Source organism: Aotus nancymaae, unplaced genomic scaffold (assembly GCF_030222135.1).
Source record: "Aotus nancymaae isolate 86718 unplaced genomic scaffold, 86718_ANA_hifiasm-v0.15.2.pri h1tg000003l, whole genome shotgun sequence".
NCBI classification, from domain to species: Eukaryota; Metazoa; Chordata; class Mammalia; order Primates; family Aotidae; genus Aotus; species Aotus nancymaae.
The window spans coordinates 52,218,918-52,242,468 of NW_026988414.1; the positions used below are offsets into that span (position 1 = coordinate 52,218,918).

At 41.7% G+C, this 23,551-nt stretch overlaps 1 protein-coding gene and 1 long non-coding RNA gene across 4 annotated transcripts in view; one reads left to right on the forward strand and one right to left on the reverse strand.

The window, feature by feature from the left end:
• Window positions 1-23,551, forward strand: part of SLC24A2 (solute carrier family 24 member 2) — a 293,748-nt gene that overhangs the window by 240,944 nt on the left and 29,253 nt on the right. For all 3 annotated transcript variants that reach the window (XM_012449991.3, XM_012449994.3, XM_012449992.2), the window contains one exon: window positions 12,639-12,779. In XM_012449991.3, the coding sequence (XP_012305414.1) occupies window positions 12,639-12,779 (141 nt within the window). The remainder of the gene's footprint in view (window positions 1-12,638; window positions 12,780-23,551) is intronic.
• LOC105715576 (uncharacterized) lies at window positions 8,664-17,243 on the reverse strand. Its single transcript, XR_001107064.3, has 3 exons — window positions 17,158-17,243; window positions 12,055-12,172; window positions 8,664-8,832 (listed from the first exon to the last, which is right to left on the reverse strand). It is a non-coding gene; the product is annotated as an uncharacterized LOC105715576 (long non-coding RNA).

Genomic DNA, 23,551 nt, shown 5'->3' on the forward strand with positions numbered 1-23,551 from the left:
TTTCACGATATTGATTCTTCCTAATCATGAGCATGGCATGATATTCTATTTGTTTGTGTCCTCTTTTATTGCCTTGAGAAGTGGTTTGTAGTTCTCCTTGAAGAGGTCCTTCACTCTCGTTAGTTGTATTCCAAATCATGAGCGAACTCCCATTCACAATTCCTAGCAATTATGAATGGGAGTTCACTCATGATTTGGCTCTGTTTGTCTCTTATTGGTGTATAGAAATGCTTGTGATTTTTGCACATTCATTTAGTATCCTGAGACTTTACTGAAGTTGCTTATCAGCTTAAGGAGATTTTGGGCTGAGATGATGGGGTCTTCTAAGTATACAATCATGTCATCTGCAAATAGAAACAATTTGACTTCTTTGTTTCCTAATTGAATACTCTTAATTTCTTTTTCTTGCCTGATTGTCCTAGCCAGAACTTCCAATACTATGTTGAATAGGAGTGGGGAGAGAGGGCATCCTTGTCTTGTGCCAGTTTTCAAAGGGAATGCTTCCAGCTTTGGGCCATTCAGTATGATATTGGCTGTGGGTTTCTCATAAACAGCTCTTATTATTTTGAGATATGTTCCATTGATACCTAGTTTATTGAGAGTTTTTAGTATGAAGGGGTGTTGAATTTTGTGAAAGGTCTTCTCTGCATCTATTGAGATAATTATGTGGTTTTTGTCTTTGATTCTGTTTATGTGATGGATTATGTTTATAGATTTGCATAGTTTGAACCAACCTTGCATCCCAGGGATGAAGCTGACTTGATGGTGATGGATAAGGTTTTTGATGTGCGATTGGATTCTGTTTGCAAGCATTTTATTGAGGATTTTCGCATTGATCTTTATCGGGGATATTGACTTGAAATTTCTTTTTTTCTGTATCTCTGCCAGGTTTTAGTATTAGGATGATGTTGGCCTCATAAAATGAGTTAGGGAGGAGTCCCTCTCTTTCTATTATTTGGAATAGTTTCAGAAGGAATGGTACCAGCTCTTCTTTGTACCTCAGGTAGAATTCTGCTGTGAACCTGTCTGGTCCTGGACCTTTTTTGGTTGGTAGACTATTAACTGCTGCCTCAATTTCAGAACTAGTTATTGGTCTATTCAGGGATTTGACTTCTTCCTGGTTTAGTCTTAGGAGGGTGTAAGTGTCCAGGGATTTATCCATTTCTTCTAGATTTTCTGACTTATTTATGTAAAGGTGTTCATAGTATTCTCTGATGGTAGTTTGTATTTGTGTGGGATCAATCGTGATATCCCCTTTATCATTTTTTATTGCGTCTATTTGATTCTTCTCTCTTTTCTCTTTTATTAATCGGCTAGTGATCTATCTATTTATTGATCTTTTCAAAAAACCAGCTCCTGGATTCACTGATTTTTTGAAGGGTTTTTCGTGTCTCTATCTCCTTCAGTTCTGCTCTGATCTTAGTTATTTCTTGTCTTCTGCTAGCTTTTGAATTTGTTTTTTCTTGCTTCTCTAGTTCTTTTAATTGTGACATTAGGGTGTTGATTTTAGATCTTTCCTGCTTTCTCTTGTGAGCATTTAGTGCTATAAATTTCCCTCTACACACTGCTTTGTATGTGTCCCAGAGATTCTGGTACACTGTGTCTTCATACTCACTGGTTTCAAAGAACATCTTTAGTTCTGCCTTCATCATTTATCCAGTAGTCATTCAGGAGCAGGTTGTTCAGTTCCCACATAGCTGTAGGGTTTTAAGTGAGTTTCTTAATCCTGAGTTCTATTTGATTGCACTGTAATCTGAGAGACTGTTATGATTTCCATTATTTTGCATTTGGTGAGGAGTGCTTTACTTCCAATTATGTGATCAATTTTAGAATAAGTGTGATGTGGTGCTGAGAAGAATGTATATACTGTTGATTTGGAGTGGAGAGTTCTGTAGATGTCTATTCAATCTGCTTGGTCCAGAGCTAAGTTCATGTCCTGGATATCCTTGTTAATTTTCTGTCTTGTTGGTCTACCTAATATTGACAGTGGGGTGTTAAAGTCTCCCACTATTACTGTGTGGGAGTCTTTAAGTCTTTTTGTAGGTCTCTTAGAACTTGCTCTATGAATCTGGGCACTCCTGTATTGGGTGCATATGTATTAAGGATTGTTAACTCTTCCTGTTGCATTGATCCCTTTACCATTATGTAATGCCCTTATCTCTTTTGATCTTTGTTGGTTTAAAGTCTGTTTTATCAGAGACTAGGTTGCAACCCCTGCTTTTTTTTTTTTCTTTTCATTTTCTTCGTAAATCTTCCTCCATCCCTTTATTTTGAGCCTATGTGTGTCTTTGCACGTGAGATGGGTCTCCTGAATACAGCATACTGGTGGGTCTTGACTCTTTATCCAATTTGCCAGTCTGTCTTTTAACTGGGGCATTTTGCCTGTTTACATTTAAGGTTAATATTGTTATGTGTGAATTTGATCCTGCCATTATGATGCTACCTGGTTATTTTGCTCATTAGTTGATGCAGTTTCTTCATAGCATCAATGGTCTTTACAATTTATTATGTTTTTGCAGTGGCTAGTACCAGTCGTTCCTTTCCATGTTTAGTGCTTCCTTTTGGAGCTCTTGTAAGGCAGGGCTGGTGGTAACAAAATCTCTCAGCAGTTGCTTGTCCATAAAGTATTTTATTTCTCCTTTGCCTATGAAGCTTAGTTTGGCTGGATATTAAATTCTGTGTTGAAAATTCTCTTTTTTAATAATTTTGAATACTGGCCCCCACTCTATTCTTGCTTGTCAAGTTTCTCCAGAGATCTGCTGTGAATCTGATGGGCTTCCCTTTGTGGTTAACCCAACCTTTCTCTCCTAGCTGCCCTGAGCGTTTTTTTCCTTCATTTCAACCCTGGTGAATCTGATGATTATGTGTCTTGGGGTTGCTGTTCTCAAGGAGTATCTTTGTGGTAGCCTCTGTATTTCCTGAATTTGAATGTTTGCCTGCCTTGCTAGATTGGGGAAGTTCTCTCGCATAATATTCTGAAGAGTGTTTTCCAACTTGGTTTCATTCTCCCCATCACTTTCAGGTACACCAATCAAATGTAGATTTGTTCTTTTCACATAATCTCATATTTCTTGGAGGCTTTGTTCATTTCTTTTCACTCTTTTTTCTCTAATCTTGTCTTCTGTTTTATTTCATTGAGTTGATCTTCAATCTCTGATATCCTTTCTTCTGCTTGATCAATTCAGCTACTGAAACTTTTGTAGGCTTCACGAAGTTTTCATGCTGTGTTTTTCAGTTCCATCAGGTTGTTTATGTTCTTCTCTATGCTGTTTATTCTAGTTAGCATTTTGTCTAACCTTTTTTCTAGGTTCTTAGCTGTCTTGCATTGGGTTAGAACATGCTCCTTTAGCTTGGAAAAGTTTGTTATTACTCATCTTCTGAAGCCTGCTGCTGTCAATTTATAAAATTCATTCTCCATCCAGTTTTGTTCCCTTGCTGGTGAGGAGTTGTGATCCCTTAGAGGAAAAGAGGCATTCTGGTTTTTGGAATTTTCAGCCTTTTTGTGCTGGTTTCTACGTTCATGGATTTATCTACCTTTAGTCTTTGAAGTCAGTGACCTTTGGATAGGGTCTCTGAGTGGATGTCCTTTCTGTTGATGTTGAAACTATTTCTTTCTGTTAGTTTTCCTTCTAACAGTCAGGCCCCTCTGCTGCAGGTCTGCTGGAGTTTTCTGGAGGTCCACTCCAGACCCTGCTTGCCTGGAAATCACCAGTGGGGGCTTCAGAACAGCAACAATTGCTGCCTGTTCCTTCCACTGATAGCTTTGTCCCCAAAGGGTACCCACCAGATGCCAGCCAGAGCGCTCCTGTATGAGGTTTATCTCAGCCTCTACTGGGAATTATCTCCCAGTCAGGCTACATGGGGGTCAGGAAACCACTTGAGGATGCAGTCTGTCCCTTATTAGAGCTCAAACGCTGTGCTGGGGGATCCACTGCTTCCTTCAGAGCTGCCAGGCAGGAACATTTAAGTCTGCCAAAGCTGTACCCATAACCGCCCCTTTTCCCAGGTGCTCTGTCCCAGGAAGGTGGGGGCTTTATTTGTAAGTCCCTGAGGGGCTGCTTTTTTCATAGATACCCTGCCCAGTAAGGAGGGAGTCTAGTGATACAGTCTGCCTGCAGAGGCCTTGCTGAGCTGCCCTGGGCTCACTCAGATGTTTCTTACTAGCTTTTTAAAGAAATGTGATGCCAGGAACAGTAGCTCACACCCATAATCCCAGCACTTTGGAAAGCCAAGGCAGGAGGATCACTTGAGTCCAGGAGTTTGAGACCAGCCTGGGCAACTAAGTGAGACCTTATCTCTACAAAAAATAAACAAAAATTAATCAGGCCTGGTGGTACATACCTGTAGTCTTAGCTATTTGGGAGGCTAAAGTGGGAGGATCGCTTGAGCCCAGGGAGATGGTGGCTGCAGTGAGCTGAGATCGTGCCACTGCACTCTAGGCTAGGTGACAGAATGAAACCCTGTCGAAAGAAGGAAAGAGGGAGGGAGGGAGGAAGCAATGAAAGGGAAAGGAAGAAAGAATAGAAAAGATAGAAAGATGAAAGAAAGAAAAGAGAGAGGAAGGGAGAAGAGGGAGAGGGAGTGGGAAGGAGAGGAGACGGAGTCATTCAGACCATTATAAATTAGTTTTAGGCTCAAAAAAATAGAAAAAAAAGTCAATTAAATGCTTCATGTTTGCTATAGCTAGCTTTTATTTTAATAGGTTAAATTTATTATAAAACAAAGCTGAGAAGCCTGGTATAACTGGATGTAAAGCCCATTCCTATCTATTTTTAGGACTGAGGAAGAAAGGCAGTGTGGAATAGGGGAAGATCCTTAATCTGGGAGTTAGGAGGGACTCAGGGTTGGCCTGGCACTGTGATTTTTGTTCAGCAGATCACTTCATCTCAGGTTCCCTACCCATCAAATGACAGGGCTGGTCTCAAGGACAGGACCTTTCCAACGCTGAAATTCTGGAGCACCTTTTCTTGGGGCCTAAAGCTCCTTCTGTAAATGATTGCAGCCATCTATGATTGCAGCTTGTCTGTTGTGATCTATTATTGTCCATATGATTAATTAACAAGTTCTTGTACAGGAAGGTAATCCCACATTAAAACATCCCAGGAGATGAATAAGGTCTGACTTGCAATAACATGGTGTTTAAGGTCTGGCAAGGTCTAGAAGGCAGGGAGATGCACTAGTGATTTTAAAGTCAGTGAATTACGTTTTTACATAAATATGTAAGTGCTGACCTTCCATTTTGACCCAGCATCATGCCACACTGAAAGGGCTTCCCAGTGATAAGAGGTGGAATTCCTAAGGGTTGAAGTGAGCAGGGAGAGAGATGTAAGAAATTTATTTCCAGCCTGAATCAAACCTCAACTGAGATTTAGACAAACCTAGGTGATCATCTGAGATTGCTCCTTGTGAACTGGTGACGAGATCTATTGCCAGTCAATAAAACTGAACTTGAATTTGGCCTATTTTCAGATGCCTCCTGGGTTTTCACTTTAATTCTCTGATAGGAGAAATTGTGTTAAAGTGGGCTCACCTTCACCCTGGAATCTTTCTCAGGGCCCTTCACAGACAAAAAATAAGAAACTGGGTTGTCTCCAAGAAATACTTTTCTGGCTTCTCAGGCAACATCTGAACTGGTGAATCCAGCTCAGGCCCCTCCTCCAAATACCTGATGTTTATTTAGGGGCAAACATCTATACCAAATTCAAGTGGAAAGAGTGTTAGATGTACATGCAAAGCTGAGTGGATTCTCATGATGCTATGAGAATCTGGACCAGCTACTGCTGCACCTCCCATTTACCAGATAAATGAAAATAGAGGCAAGTTGATTTTAGCCTTCCAGTAGATGCTAACTGACCACTAAAACGCTTCTGTGTTCTGTAAGAGTTCTGATGGCCGAACCTCCAGATTTCAATCTCCAGTATTGACAAATGAGTCCTAGAAGGTGGTTATCCATTTGTCACCAGTTGTCACTTAGAATAACATTTATATTCTCTTTCTCAAGTCTTTCTATTATTATTATACTTTAAGTTCTGGGGAACATGCAGAGCATACAGGTTTGTTAAATAGGTATTTATGTGTCATGGTGGTTTGTTGCACCCATCAACCTATCATCTACATTAGGTATTTCTCCTAATGCTATCCCTCACCTAACCCAACACCCCTGGACCTGCCCTGGTATGTGATGTTCCCTTCCCTGTGTCCATGTGTTCTCATTGTTCAACACCCACTTATGAGTGAGAACATGCAGTGTTTCGGTTTTCTGTTGTGTTAGTTTGCTGAGAACAATGGTTTCCAGCTTCATCCATGTCCCTGCAAAGGACATGAACTCATCCTTTTCTATGGCTGTATAGTATGCCATGGTGTGTATGTGCCACATTTTCTTTATCCAGTCTATCATTGATGGGCATTTGGGTTGGTTCCAAGTCTTTGCTATTGGGAACAGTGCTGCAATAAGCGTACATGTACATGTGTCTTTATAGTAATTTATAATCCTTTGGGTATGTACTCAGTAATAGGATTGCTGTGTCATATGGTATTTCTAGTTCTATATCCTTGAGGAATCACCACACTGACTTCCACAATGGTTGAACTAATTTATACTCCCACCAACAGTGTAAAAGTGTTCCTATTTTTCCACATCCTCTCCAGCATCTGTTGTCTCCTGACTTTTTAATGATCTCTATTCTAACTGGTGTGAGATGGAATCTCATTGTGGTTTTGATTTGCATTTCTCTAATGACCAGTGATGATTAGCTTTTTTTCATGTGTTTGTTGACTGCATAAATGTCTTCTTTTGAGAAGTGTCTGTTCATATCCTTCACCCACTTTTCGATGGGATTGGTTTTTTCTTGTAAATTTAAGTTCTTTGTAGATTCTGGATATTAGCCCTTTGTCAGATGGATAGATTTCAAAAATTTTCTCCCATTCTGTAGGTTGCCTGTTCACTCTGGTGATTGATTGATAGTTTCTTTTGCTGTGCAGAAGCTCTTTAGTTTAATTAGATCCCCAATTTAATTGGAGACAGAGTCTCACTGTGTCACCCAGCTGCAGTGCAGTGGCTAGATCTCAGCTCCTGGCAACCTCTGCCTCCTTCAAATGACTCTCCTGCCTCAACCTCCTAACTGGCATTACAGGCATCTGTCATCACGCTCAGCTAATGTCTGTATTTTTAGTAGAGATGGGGCTTCACCATGTTGGCCAGGCTGGTCTTGAATTCCTGACCTCAAGTGACCCACCTACCTCGACCTCCCAAAGTACTGGGATTACAGGTGTGAGCCACCGAGCCTGGCTCTCAAGTCTTTTCAACCTGATAAAGTTACACTAAAATTTCTATTAGACCACTGAGGAATGTTTGTTAGTTTTTTTAACTTAGGCCCGCCCCACCTTGTTTTACAAGATTTGAGGCTACTTACAAAAATAATACATCTGCTGAAAAAGGATAAAATTAACAGTTATTAGAACATACAGCCCAGGATGAGAAAGTGCAATAGTAAGACTGGAGTACAGTGAGCACAGATCCAGCACAGTGATTGCTGGGTGCGGGTTACAAATTTGGCTCTGAACTCCCCAGTGAACAAAGCAAAGAAAGAATCATATCGATTACATGACTCCCAGTATTTCTAAAAGATTTTTTAGTTTCTCAGAAGAGGTCTGACTTCTCTTAGTGCTGAGATGTGAACGCTGTTTCTCCCTTGAGTCCTCATAAAGAGAACTGTAGATCAGTTAGGATAAACTTACACTGTAAAGAACCAAAAACTCAAAATAACAGTGGCTTGAAGAAGATGATAGAATTTTTGAGAGTGCTCTTTTTATTATCCTTGTGAGAAAGAACATATCGTGATGTGAACTGGGTTTGTGACTTGAGCAGAACTTCCTATAAACAGTGAGAAAACCAGTGTTCAGTCCTGCATTTTGACATCCTGTCTAGTGTTAACATGGGACCCCCTGACCTGCATTACTAAGATGTAAAGAGACCAGATTCCTGCTTCCTATGTAATTTGTAGAGTGATGCCAGGCTGCTCAGCAAATGAAGTCATAGCTTGTGGGTGCCACTGTCTGGAAGCATTGCAATCAATCATCAGTTTGGCATTGTCTCTCAAAATTAGTATAGGCAGTCCAGGGCTCACATGGCCCTTGATGGGTGTCAGAAACTCAGAGCCTTGTTCCTCCACCCCATGGCCCAAGATTATCTTCTGCTCTGGCCAAAATGTCCCCTATAGCCAGCAGGAAGGAGGGAGCAAGGACATACCCCCACCCTTTAAAGATAGGTCCAGGAAGTTGTGGAGCACACTTCCAATACATCCTTTGGCCAGAACTTAATCACATGGCCACACCTTGCCAAGGAAAAGGCTGAAAACCAGATTCTTTATTCCAGGCCTAGGTAAAAGCAAGCTTTCTGTTTATTGAAGCATAAAGGCAGTACTGTCATCCCTTGGTATCCATGGGGCTCCCTTTGGATCCCAAAATCCATGAATGCTCAAGGCCCTAATATAAAATGGGGTATAAATTTGCATGTAACACACATATACCCTCCCATGTCCTTTAAATCATCTCTAGATTGATTAGAGTGACTAATGCAATGTAAATTCTGTGTAAATAGTTGCTACACTGTATTGCTTTTTATTTATTAAAAGTTACCTTATTGAAAATTACTTTATCCCAGTTCTGGAGGCTGGAAGTCCAAGCTCCAGCTGTTTGGCAGGGTTGGTTTCCTCGGAGGCCTCTCTCCTTGGCTTGCCGGTGCCACCGTCATGCTGTGTCTTCATCTTCATGTGGCCTCTCCTTAGTGCACAGGAACCCCTCCTGTCTCTCCTGGTGTCCTAATCTTCTCTTCTAAGAATAACAGGCAGATTGGATTAGGACCCACCCCTAGTGGCCTTGTTTTAATTTAAAGATCCTATCTCGAAGTTAGTCACGTTCTGAAGTACTGACAGGGGTTGCAGCTTCAATAGATGAAGTTTTGGTGGGGGGAGAGGAGGAAGGGTCTTGACTGGGGGGAACACAATTCAGTCCATAATAGGCAGAATAGATATGTGAAGACAAGCAGTCGTTTCTTGCCACATAACCTGCCGGCATCCCTGTAACTGGATAAATACAATTCTTTGGAATCTTCTGTTCTGGTTCACCTGTTAAATCCAAGACTCCTCGAATTGAATGCAGTGCTTTGTACCTGTAGGTGCTCAGTGACTGCTTGCAGGTGATGGTGTTGACTCCCCAAGGAATCATGGGCCTGAGCAGAAACTGGAACTCAGGATTTCTGATTCTCTACCACCTACTCTGCCCAGCATGCTGCACTAACTCTTTTAAGTTCTGACAACTAACACACCACCACCCACCATATGGGAACTTCAAGTCATATGTTTTTGTGTCAGATTTTTCATATCAAAGATTACAAGGCCCTAAAGCTTTGCACAATTCTAGGGCTTCTACAGAGACCCCAGCAGATATCAAACTATTTTAAGCCCTTATATGAAAAGCCATTTGACTTCTTTCTGAAGTATTGTGCTTCGTTTTGTTTTCTGTGGACTCTCTGCAGAAGTTTTTGGAGGTAAGGGCGAGTTGTCACAAGGTCAAAGCCAGCGTACCACAACTCTAGCAAAAGTTGGAAAATCACTGCCCTCACCTCAGTGGCCTCTCCCCTGGAGCATCCAGTTTGGACAAAGATAAAATGAGCCTCAAACCTGGAACAGTATTTTTTTTCTTCCACTTTTCAAACCAGCTTGCAAACTGTCTCCCATTGAGCCAGAGTGAGACTTTACTTGGCAAAGAGAATTTCACCTAAAGTATGCTGACAGCCTTGCTCCTGGGGCACCTCTCAAATCCACCCCAGGATTCTAGGCTGCTGTACTTCCCTAGAGCAGGACTTGACCCCCAAGAGGCTGTGAAGTTTCCAGGGAGAGCCCTGTTGGCACAGCCTGAGACAGTCTCTTCTAGTCCATTTCTGCCCTAGCAACAGCTACCTCCAGTGCAGCTTTGGAAGCTGTACAATATAGCTAATTGTTTGCATTGGACAGTAGTGTGTTTAGAGCTTATGCATCTAAACAGACAATTATTTTCTGCTATTTGCTAGTGGCAATGCCTGCCTGGTGACTTTGGCAGATGGAGAAAGGAGCTAATCCATAGGTTATAAGCAGAAGGGCTATTGATGAAATGTCACCATCTGTTGGTGTCATTAAAATGATATGAATCATGAAGAGTTGCTTTTGTTTTTTCTCAGAAAAAGGTTAGCTTGAAGTTGAGAGACAAGTTGCTAGATTGTGGATAGTAGTGATGAACAGAGCTGGGGGAGGCATCAGTGCCAGAAGGGGGAGGAGCCTTAATGAACTCATCAGCTTGATGGGTCTTCATGCAAGTTGACTGACCCTCTGCTGGAAAAAAAAAATCCTCTCTCTCATGTGAGATGGAGTATTTATTAAGAATGAGGCAATACCCCAAGGCTCCCATGTGCATTTCTGGGGCATCTGCCAGGTGGGAAGGGGAAAGTGATTCATTTGGGTTAAATAAGAATGATCATATGTGGGAGGGAACAGACAGGAAAATATACCTGTCTCCCTAATCCACACTGGCCCCAGGGCACAGAGATTATTCACGTAGCCAGGTGACATCTTGGGAGGCTGGTGAGCCCAATAGGGAATAATATTCTCTACACCTGCTACATCCACAAGGGAGAGAGGAAGTGGCATAGAAGAGGGACCAGAGCCGGCACACCAAGCTTCCATCAAAGATGGGAGCCCTGAGGATGAAATAAAGAAAGCAATGGATAGAGTAACATAAGAATTTCATAGCAAAGAAATAGGAAGTGTGAGGTGTGCATTAATAAGGATCCAGGGGACCAAAATAAACTGCCAGCTTCCTGATTCTGCCTTATTATAGCTAATCCCCGTAATTTCCTCATATTCACTGTTTACAAATTCTTTTACCCACTGCCAAGGACATATACCCAAAGCAGAAGAACCTGTTGTTACCAACCTTTTTCAATATGGCTTGTTATCTCCTTTTTATTATTATTTATTTCAAATTTTAACTCCTAGAGAGAGTTGAAGAGATTGCATAAACCACTACACATACTTTGGACAGGACCTCAGGTTTGCCAGATAAACATGACATAGCACTGCTGCGAGCCTGGCCTCTCGTCCAGTACTGACCTCTCCTGGAGGCCAGCTGACCTAAGCCTGCCACACCTGCCACCTCTTTAAGGGCACAGGCGCTGGAGTGGGGTGCTGTTACTGTTTGGAAAGTGTGCAGTGCTGGAAGCAAGAGCCCCAGGAATGAGAGCTTTCTAAAGTTTTATTTATATGGTCTCAAAAGGAAGCATCAGTGGAAAAGTTCCTGTTGATATTTTTAGATCTGATGCGTGGTCCACTGCTGCACTTTCATTTTTAAACAAGCAGGGAAGCGAGTGATTGATGATGTCTACAGTGCTGTTTTAGAAGTGCTGAGGGCCCATCTGACAGGCTAATGGTCACCCTGCTGGGCCCATATCCTCCCTCCGTCTCTTCCAGCTCTCACTTCAGAAGCTGCTGACTTCAGTGGCTGACGACAAATAAAATGCTGGCCACTGGCTGCCAAGTCAGAAACTCTGAAGTTTGTTCCCTGGCTCCGACACCCGGTGCAGGTTCAGTGTCTTGCTTGACTTCTGCCTTCTGTTTCTGAGGACTGAGGCATATGTTTGCAGAAGTCACCTTTGGCTACAAGTACAATGGTTTAGAATTCAACTGTGGTTAAGCAGGTGAAAAACTCACAACCTGAGAAGGGTGTAGGGGTGAGAGGGAGAAATGAAGAGAGGTTGGTCAATGGATACAAACTTAGATAGAAGAAATCAATTCTAATGTTTCATGGGAGACTAGGCTGACTACAGCTAGCAAAAACTCACTGTGTATTTTAAAGTAACCAAAAGAGAGGGCTTGGAATGTTACCACACGCAGAAATGATAAACACTCAAAGTGACGGAGACCCCAAATACCCCAACTTGATCATTACACCTTCAATGCATGAAAAAAAAAAACATGTACCCCATAAATATGTAAAATATCAATGAAAGGAAAAAAAACTCACAACTACATAAAATCGATGTGCTTGACTCTTCCAAGGCCAGTGGGAAGTTAACCTCTCTTAGTAGTATTACTGAATTGTTTCTGTGGTTACTTTCATCTGCCTGATGGAAATCAGTGTTCTAAAAAACAAAGAGAGAAAGAAATATTGTTATCAGTGCTCTCCTTCCCAAGGACTCTGAATCTTGTGACTCTGTCTTCAAGGAAATGGGAAGATGGGGAGATGGTGGTCATCAAGTCTTCTCCTCCACAGACACAGTTTCTCATAAGAAGGTGGTGAATGGTAGTTGTAGCCCACTCCAGTTGAATAATCAGTTGATGAACATGAGAAGCTGATGAGTGTTCAAGGAGAGAAAAGAAAATTCTTACATGCTTATGGGTTGGCAATGTTTCTAGGGCACTTTGTTCCTAGGACTCAGACTATTACTGTTTCTTACAAACCTCAAAAACCCATGTATGAAGCCACTGGATTGAGTCCGGAAAACTCCTGTTAAGACACGGAGCTTCCGCCCTTGCTCTGTGCTCCTACTGTTGTGCCTGTGTATATTTCTTTTTTTTTTCGTTTAATGGCACCTTTTTCTACCACAGACCACAGAGACAGCTGACGATGAGGAGGACCAGCCTCTCAGCCTTGCCTGGCCTTCCGAAACCCGCAAGCAAATCACGTTTCTGATTGTTTTCCCCATAGTGTTTCCTCTCTGGATTACCTTACCTGACGTTCGCAAATCTGTAAGTAAAGCATTTTTAAAATAGTTTCCTTGTAAAAAGTGTGGCACATAACAGGGTGCATCTGCTTCAATTTGTGTTGAAAGGAAAAAGGAAGTACACTTGTATAAAAATTTCACATGTACCCCATAAATAGATACAACTATTATGTAATCAAAAAAATTTTCTTTGAGTTTAAAGAAAAGGAGAAATTGTATATAAGATACAAAGTTCTCTGAATAGAGTAATCACACAGTTATGGTGATTGTTCAGATTATCAAATCTGTGTAACAAACTACCCCAAAACTTACTGGTGTGAAACAACCACCATTTTAGTCTGCCCTTGGATCCTGTCAATCAGGAATTTGAATAGGGCACATTGTGGAGGGCTTGTCTCTGTTCCATAATGTCTGTGGCCTGAAGCAGGAAGACTTGAAGGGTTACTTGTATCTTATCTTGGGGTCACAATCATCTGGAGCCTTCTTTGCTGTTTCTGGCACCTGGGCAGAAATGATTCAAAGGCTGGGCTCAGCTGGGACTGTCTACTGGAATGCCTAAATGTGGCCTCTTCTTGTGACTTGGGCTTCCTCATAGCATGGTGGCCTCAGGATAGTGAAATGTTTTACATAAGAGGTCAGTCAGGACTCCAAGAGTGAATATTGGAGTGACAGAAGACAGAAGCTGCAGGTCTGTGATGATCCCATCCCAGAAGTTACAGAGACTCACTTCTGCTATACCTTACTGACCAAAGCAGTCATAGGTGTGTCTTGATTAAAGGGGGAGGAAACAAAAAGTTTACCTAGAATAGATCAGTGTCATATAGCATGTCACTCTCCTGATGGGAAGAGTATCAAAGAATTTGCAACCATGTTTTAAAACCACCACAGTGATCATCTCTGAGAAAGGCCACTGAAGGTCTGAAGCAGGAAGGCTACTCACTTTTTCTTACATATTCTTGCGACTATGAACATTATTACTCAATTAATTCAAAAAATAATTTAAAGAGATGCATTTATATAGTATAAATGCCTACATGACTGATGTTCTCTCTCTTATGTTACTATCATTACTTTAATCGATTTTATTATCTACTGTTATATACTGGGTGCTCCGAACACAACATCAGCAAAGTACAATCTGAGTATAGACCAAATCAAGAGAATACCCCCACCCACTGTTGTTGAAGTGAATCCTTGGGCCATTGCCCCAGAGGTGAAAAAAAAAAAACTAATGAGAAAGAAGGAAAAGCAGCTCTACCTCTTAGTATAGCACCACACACACAAATTCATTCAACAAAACTGTATACCTAATATGCATCAGATTCTGCACTAAATGTTCCTTGTGAGAGTGTCACTTCTGCATAGAATAGCACACAGTATACTCAGAAATCCAGTCTATCCCAGGGCTGGCACTTGGAGCAATGAGAGAAAGCCCCATGGCTACCCTGCCCACGCTGCAGAGGCTGGCTCTCAAAGGGGGACTACACAGGGAGGAGAGCATCAGGGACAGCTCCATTTTCCTGTTCTGTGCATCAGCCAGGGCGGTTGTTATAACCCAGGTAACAACTGCCTTGATTGATTCCTGTTGATTTGCCAGCAGTTGCCAGTCAGGAGACTTTGATCTTCTCTAATACCTTCTTGATCTTTCAACTCAGATTGTCAAAAGGATGAACATTTTGCCCGCATTTATTCCGAAAGTCCTTCCCAACCCTGAGAGCCAGGGCCTTGAGTTATTGGCCCACAGTAAACTACACTGTGGAACTTCAGCAAACATCCAGGGTAGGAATCTGTATATTACTGGCATAAGTAGAAAGAAACTTAGGCACAAAGAAGCTAATTTATACTTGGCCATTTCCCAGCAGGTAAGGCTGAGACCCAGACCCAGATCTATGTGACCACATTGCTTGGCCTTCTCTTCATATGTTTATGATGCCAGAGATAGAAAACTGAAAAAAAAAATTTTTTCTAAAAGCACTTGGAATAGAATATTTTGATAACTTACAGCATAATTTATCTTAAGTCTCCAAGAGCTCCCTCATTTGAAAAAGACAGAAGAAAAACCCCATCCCATTCATCTGGCCCTTAAATAATGCAGCCTAGTGGAGAGCCAGATCTTGTCAAGTAGGCAACAAGCAAGGACTACTTCTTGTAGGGACTCCCAACAGAAGAGGGTTCCTGGTAAAAGATGCATGGCACAGGTGTGGCTCACTTAAAGCAATATTTAGGTTTCTTTATTCAAGATGCCATTGTAGAGCATCTGCACTATGCAAAGGCCTGTCCCTTCCTGAAAACCCACAAGCAAACAAACAGTTGAATGTGTTTGATTTTTCTTGGCTCACACCACGTTGACATTTCTGAAATACCCTTGCTTTCTCTCCCACTCCCTCTTCCCCCCATTGCTCTGCTGTTTAGGGCAATGCTTTTGTTTGGCCCTAGGGCAGAAAATCAGGGAATGACAGATACAGTTTTCTAAATCCCCAAAAAGGACCTCATGTGGTGTGGCCCCCAGCAGAGGGGCCAATTGGCTGATGAGAGGATGTTTGCACACAACCGTTGAGGCAGTCAGGAAGATGTGCAGGAATGGGAGGAAGATGCCAGGAAATCAAGGTCCTTGGCTCTCAGGGTTAGGAGGACCTCTCAGAGAAAGGGCTGGCAAAGTGTTCATCCTCTTGGTAATTCGAGGTGAAAGGTCAAAGAAGCTGTTAGAGAAGATCAAAAGCTCCCAACTTCCTAACTGGTAACTTTTGGAAAACCAACAAAAGTCAGTCAAGGCAGTCGTTACTGGGTCAGGACAACTGCTCTGGCTGGTGCTACAATCCCGAAAGGCACAGAGCAAGAAAACAGAGCTGTCCACAGTGTCCTTCTCCCTGTGCAGTCCCCCTTTGGGAGCTGGCCCCTGCAGCATGGGCAGGGTAGCCAGTGGGGATTTCCTTCATTCCTCCCCCAAGTGCCAGCCCTGGAATGGACTGGATTTCTTTTCTTTTTCTGAGTATACTCTATGCTGTTCCAAGCAGAAATAAGAGACTCTTATGAAGGACACTTTTTTCAACTTCCTTCATAAATATTTATTGAGCACCTATTATGTGCCAAACACTGGGTCTCAGCTAGTGTTTAAGAGATCTAAAGACACAGAATTGGCTGGCGTGGTGGCCCACACCTGTAATCCCAGCACTTTGGAAGGCTGAGGCTGGTGGATCACAAGTTCAAGAGTTCAAGACCAGCCTGGCCAACATGGTGAAACCCCATCTCTACTAAAACAACAAAAAATACAAAAATTAGCCAAGTGTGGTGGCAGGCACCTGTAATCCCAGCTACTTGGGAGGCTGAGGCAGGAGAATTGCTTGAACCCAGGAGATAGAGGTTGCAGTGAGCCAACTGCAACCACTGCATTCCAGCCTGGGTGACACAGCAAGACTCTGTCTCAAAAAAAAAAAAAAAATGTACAAAATTCACTATTTCTATTGTTAAGGAGCTCTAAGTTTAGTAAAGGAAACCAGGCATGGTTTCCTTTATATGGCATGGCCACATATAACCACAGAGCAAGATTGTACAGCTGTGCAAGAGAAGCTGGACTTGAACCCAAGTTTCTTGACTCCAGAGCATTTTCATTCTACCACATTGACAGTGAAGGGTTTTCCCTCCACAACTGATGAGCTGTACAACATTGGGAAAAATACTTCTCAACCCTGGACCCCATTTTTTCTCCTCTGTGAATCAAGGGTTGGAAGGTCTCTAGATTCCCTGCCAGCCATGACATTCTGTGATTAAGGAAAGCATAAAGAGATAACCATCAATAAGCTATTGCACATGTAAGGTGAGCATACATCCCAGTTTACCCAGGACAGTACCTGTTTATTCTCAAAGCACATTGGTTTGAAAGATAAATTATATGGGTATATTCTGCATATACAATATACCAAATGAAAGAAACCATGCCAGTCAACACAAAAGCCTATAAGTGAGCATGCTTAGTTGGAATATTGTTAGATTTGACCTTCTATCAGTAATCTTCTGCTGTGTAATATACCATCCCAACCTAGTGGCTTAAAACACGGCATTTTTTACCCTGTAATTCTGTGAATTGGCAATTTGAGCTGGGCTCAGCTGGAAAGTTCATCTGCTGGTCTTAGTGGTGCTCACTTAACATGGCTGGGAGCTGGTTGGCATAGGGCTGTCGCAGCTTGAACAGCTTGTCTTTGCTCCACATAGTCTTTTATCCCAAAGCAGGCCAGCCTGGACTTATTCACATAATGGCAAAGTGCCAAGAACATCAAGCATGAAAGCTACAAAGCCCTCTTGAGATCTAGTTTGAAATTTGCACACTGTCACTTCTAATACATTCTATTGGTCAAAGCAAGTCATAAGGCCAGCACAGATTCAAATGATGGAAAAATAGACCTCACCTCTTGATGAGAGGAGGAGCAAAGTATTGTGCCCATTTTTGCAATCCACCATAGAACTCATATACTTCCACAAGGAACTCTTGAAAAAATATCTAGGAAGAGGAAAGAGAGAGGAAAATTATTAACTAATACATATTTGCTCCACCTTAGGGCCTGGTAGCTCTGCCTCTTCCCTAGATTTTGATTACCCAAGGAGACAGACCTTGATATTAATTACAAGGAAAACATGATTTTGTAATGTATATGTATGGTTTCAGAGTATATAGTACTCCCGCTAGCTTTTATTTCTGCTTCATTTATCTGCAAATTGTATGACAGTGTTTGTTGAACCATGCATAATTTTAACACATATTAATTAATATGGGCTTCACACTTACAGTTTTCTTAAATTAATAGCTTTCTTTCAAAAGTAAAAGAACTAAAATAATTAACCTCAGTGAGGAACAAGTCTTTGATGAAAATTGAATAAACAAATTAAAGACCCAAAAAGTTATCTTCTCTCATGACTATGATAGGTACTCCTGCAATACAAGAATGCATATAATGAGATATGATAACATGGCCCATTAGAACTAGGAAGGAACCTGAGAACTCAGCTAGGTGTTTGTTTGCAATTTCTGTTATTCATTCACCAAGTATTTATTGAGTGTCTATTATGTACCAAGCAAGGTCTAACAAGGGTAAGGTAATTGAGATCCATAGAGGTTTGGTGACTCGTTCAAGCACACCCAGCTAGAAAGAGGCAAAGCCCAGACCCTAGGCCAGGTCTTCACAGTCCCTTTCACTTCCCTAAGTGTCAGTTTCTTCATCTCTTAAAAAGCAAAATGAGCATAATACAGTTGGCTCTTCATATCTGCAGGTTTTGCATTCAAACAATCACAGATTGAAAATATTCAGGAAAAAAATTTTAGTGCACAACAGTGAAAATATACAGATTAAAAAGAATACAATTTAACAGCTATTTACACAGCATTTATATTTTATTAGGCATCATAAATAATCTACAGCTGCTTTAAAGTTTATGGGGTGATGTACAAAGGCTATATGTAAATACTCCACCATTGGAGTTGAGCATCTGCAGATTTTGGTATCCTCAAGGGTGGTGGAACCACTCACTCATGGATACCAAGGCATGGCTGTATTGTCTAATAACAAATATAATTATCTGAGCACTTATTATGTGCGAGTTACTTTGCTAGATATTTTATGTACATGAAGTCCTCAAAACAACTGGATGTTATTTCCCCCATTTTACAAATGAAGAAACCTAAGCTTAAAGGGATTAAATAATTTGTCTCAGGTCATATTGCTGATAATTTGTGAGCAGAGATTTTAATACCAGTTATATTCATCCAGACACCACACTTTTACTCTTCAGTAGGATTTCAGGGGGGAACTTCATTAAATATATATCCCAGAACCTTACACACACAGTAGATGCTTAGTGAATATTTGTTGAATTTAAATCAGTAAGGATATAGCTAATTTGTACAACCAGCTAATGTCCAGCAACTTTTTCCCAGCAAGCCAATATCACTCTGATATGCTAAAAGCTTCTAATGAGAGCATCCGCTATCAATTACATAAGTAAACCACAACATGGGAACAAAATGGCCAGCACATGGATGCCATTTGTTTATTTGCTAATTTATATGAGGTCCATCCCAGCAGATGGCAGGATGAACCCATTACTATAACCATAAATTGTTATGTTAGACCTTGGCCCCAAGAGCTATTTTCTTCCTTCCAATGACACTGGTAACCAAATGACTATACAGTTGCTACTGGGCAGAAATGTCTGGAATGTAGACCATGCTGTCCAAGTAAAGGGAACGGTCCAAGAAAGATGAAAGAAGAAGTGATTACCTGAGTTGTGAGAATGGAAATGGTAAGGTAAAGTTTGACAGTTGGGAAAACAGCCCAAATGCTGATGCATGAAAGGTGGTTACTTCCAAAGCAGGAACAACATGGGAGGCTGGGTGAGGCAGATGGCGATACAGCTGGAATGCTAGTTTCTACTTCCCTGATGCTTTTTTTATTTTCTGACATTCAGAGCAGACCTAGTATGATTATCATGATCATTATGTCTGTGGCGGGGTGTATTTTAGCATTACTGGCCCTGTTTTTCTTTGGGAAAGAGTCAGTATAACCTAGATATTGGGAGTACATGAGGTACAGTCAGGCAGACCTGGTTTGAATCTTTAGTTTAGGATCTGGGTACAGAGTAAGTTCTCAGACTTTATCTACCTCTAGCTTATGATGAAGACTCACTCTGAAATTCACAAAGAAAATATATTTTTAGACTTTTTCATTGAGTCCCTAATGCACATTAGGTATGTTTCAATGCCCATTAATTACTAACTGGCTTCTTGATTAAGAATCATGAAGATCCAATACTGATTTACAGAAGTTTTCAACTAGTATATTGATTTGAATTTAGTTCCCTTAACTAATTCCTTGTCTGATACCTTGCTTTCTACCTTTGACTAGGAATTTTCTGTAGCTCAGTTAACTATTTTTCAGGTGAGAAATAAGTTCAAATGATTTGATTCTGACTTGTGAAGTTATCTCAAAGAACAGATATGCAGAGATACAAAGTTAAAATAATAATTACACATTTAGTAAATGAGCTAACCTGGAAAGTGAGGATTCTATGAAACGAAGACTCTCTTAGGACATCCTGTACTTATGCCACACTTTAAAGCATGGAGAAAGTTTTTCATTCCCCCCACACATTGCCTGGAATAAGCACTGGTTGGGGCTCAAATCACACACATGGACCCCACATGGCAAGAGGGCCCTTCTCTTTCCTGTAACAGAGCACAGCCATCGAAGATGAAACCCTCATTGCACATAGCATCCTGAAACAGTGACTGTGATCAGAGGAAAAGGTTGGGAACTTTAATAAGCTAAATGCCTTGCCTGGGAAAACTTGATCTCTTAGCACTGACTCAGGGAATTCAGTTTCCAGAATCCCGCTGATTCCCTAGCTTTTAAAAAAAAAAAATGTGCTGGGGGATTGCTGGCAAGATGGTCAAATAGGAACAGCTCCAGTGTGCAGCTCCCAGCAAAACTGACATGGAAGGCAGGTGATTTCTCCGTTTCCAAATGAGGTACCTGGTTCATCTCATTGGGACTGGTTGGATAGTGGGTGCAGCCCAAGGAGGGCAAGTCAAAGCAGGGTGGGGTGTCACCTCACCTGGGAAGCGCCAGGGTCGGGGAACTCCCTCTGCTAGCTGAGGGAATCCACTAGGGTCTGCACCCTGCACTCAGCTCAGATACTGCACTTTTCTCACGGTCTTCACAACCCGCAGACCAGGAGTTTCCCTCTGTACCTGTACCACCACCAGGGCCCAGGGTTTCCAGAACAAAATTAGGTGTCCATTTGGGCAGACACCAAGCTAGCTACAGCAGGTTTTTTTTTTTCCCACACCCCAGTGGCGCCTGGAATACCAGCAAGACAGAAACGTTCACTTCCCTGGAAAGGGGGCTGAAGCCAGGGAGCCAAGTGGTCCGACTTGGTGGGCCCCACCCCGACAGAGGCCAGCAAGCTAAGATCTATTGGCTTGAAATTCTCTCAGCCAGCACAGCAGTCTCAGCTCAACCTGGGATGCACAAGCTGGGTGGGGGGAAGGGCATCCGCCATTGCTGAGGCTCCAGTAAGTGGTTTTAACCTTACAATGTAAGCAAAGCCTCAGGGAAGTTCTAACTAGGTGGAGCCTACCACAGCTCAGCATGGCCACTGCAGACAGACTGACTCATTAGATTCCACGTCGTCTCTAAAAAAAGGCAGCAGCCCATTAGTGACTTAAAAATAAAGCCCCCAGCTTCCTGGGACAGAGCACCTGGGACAGAACACCTGGGAAAAGAGGCGGTTGTGGGCACAGCTTCAGCAGACCTAAACATCCCTGCCTTGCAGCTCTGAAGGCAGCAACAGAACTCCCATAGCACTCAAACTCTGATAAGGGACAGACTGCCTCTTCAAGTGGATCCCTGGCCCCCAGGTATCCTGACTGGGAGACACATCCCAGTAGGGGCTAACAGACAACTCATACAGGAGAACTCTGACAGGCATCTGGCAGGTACCCCTCTGATACCCCTTCCTACCAGAGGAAGGAACAGGTAGCAATATTTGCTGTTCTGCAGCCTCCACCGGTGATACCCAGGCAAGCAGGGTTTCTAGTGGACCTCCAGCAAACTCCAGCAGACCTGCAGCAGAGGGGCCTGACTGTTGAAAGGAAAACTAACAAACAGAAAGGAATAGTTTCAGCATCAACAAAAAGGACATCCACCCACAGACCCCATGCAAGCGTCACTGACTTCAGAGACCAAAAGTAGATAAATCCACAAAGATGGGGAGAAATCAGCACAAAAATCCTGAAAATTCCAAAAACCAGAATGTCTCTTCTCCTCTAAGGGATCACAACTCCTCTCCACCAAGGGAGCAACACTGGACAAGAATGAATTTGATGAATTGACAGAAGCAGGCTTCAGAAGGTGGGTAATAACAAACTTTTCCAAGCTAAAGGAGTATGTTCTAACCCAATGCAAGAAAGCTAAGAACCTTGAACAAAGGTTAGACAAAATGCTAACTAGAATAACCAGTTTAGAGAAGAACATAAACGACCTGATGGAGCTGAAAAACACAGCATGAGAATTTCATGAAGCATACAAAAGTTTCAATAGCTGAATCGATCAAGCAGAAGAAAGGATATCAGAGATTGAAGATCAACTCAGTGAAATAAAGTGAGAAGACAAGATTAGAGAAAAAAGAGTGAAAAGAAACGAACAAAGCCTCCAAGAAATATGAGATTATGTGAGAAGACCAAATCTACATTTGATCAGCGTACCTGAAAGTGTCGGGGAGAATGAAACCAAAAGTTGGAAAACACTCTTCAGGAAATTATCCAGGAGAATTTCACCAACCTAGCAAAGCAGGCCAACATTCAAATTCAGGAAATACAGAGACTACCACAAAGATACTCCTCGAGAATAGCAACCCCAAGACACATAATCATCTGATTCACCAGGGTTGAAATGAAGGAAAAAATGTAAAGGGCAGCCAGAGAGAAAGGTCAAGCTACCCACAAGGGAAGCCCATCAGACTCACAGTGGATCTCTCAGCAGAAACTCTACAAGGCAGAAGAGAGTGGGGGTCAATATTCAACATTCTTAAAGAATTTTCAGACCAGCATTTCATATCCAGCAAAACTTCATAAGCAAAGGAGAAGTAAAATCTTTTACAGACAACCAAATGCTGAGAGATTTTGTCACCACCAAGCCTTCTTTACAAGCGCTCCTGAAGGAAGCATGAAACACGGAAAAGAACTGGCACCAACCACTGCAAAAAAAAAAAAAAAAAAATTGTAAAGACCATCAATGCTATGAAAAAACTACCTCAACTAATGAGCAAAATAACCAGCTAACATCATAATGGCAGGATCAAATTCACACATAACCATATTAGCCTTAAATGTAAATGGGTTAAATGCCCCAATAAAAAGACACAGACTGGCAAATTGGATAAAGAGTCAAGACACATTGGTGTGCTGTATTCAAGAGACCCATCTCATGTGCAAAGACACACATAGGCTCAAAATAAAGGGATGGAGGAAGATTTACCAAGAAAATGGAAAGCAAAACATTCCAACTCTAGTCTCTGATAAAACAGACTTTAAACCAACAAAGATCAAAAGAGACAGAGAAGGGCATTACATAATGGTAAAGGGATCAACGCAACAAGAAAAGCTAACTATCCTAAATATATATACACCCAATACAGGAGCACCCAGATTCATAAAGCAAGTTCTTAGAGATCTACAAAGAGACTTAGACTCCCACACAATAATAGTGGTAGACTTTATCACCCCACTGTCAATATTAGGCTGTTCAACAAGACAGAAAATTAACAAGGATATCCAGAATATGAACTTAGCTCTGGACCAAGCAGACTGAATAGACATCTACAGAACTCTCCACTCCAAATCAACAGAATATACATTCTTCTTAGCACCACATCACACTCATTCTAAAATTGACCAAATAATTGGAAGTAAAACACTCCTCACCAAATGCAGAAGAATGGAAATCATAACAGTCTCTCAGACTATAGTGCAATCAAATAGAACTCAGAATTAAGAAACTCACTCAGAACCACACAGCTACATGGAAACTGAACAACCTGCTCCTGAATGATTACTGGATAAATAACGAAATGAATGCAAAAATAAAGATGTTCTTTGAAACCAGTGAGAATGAAGACACAGTGTACTAGAATCTCTGGGACACATTTAAAGCAGTGTGTAGAGGGAAATTTATAGCACTAAATGCCCACAAGAGAAAGCAGGAAAGATCTAAAATCGACACCCTAATGTCACAATTAAAAGAACTAGAG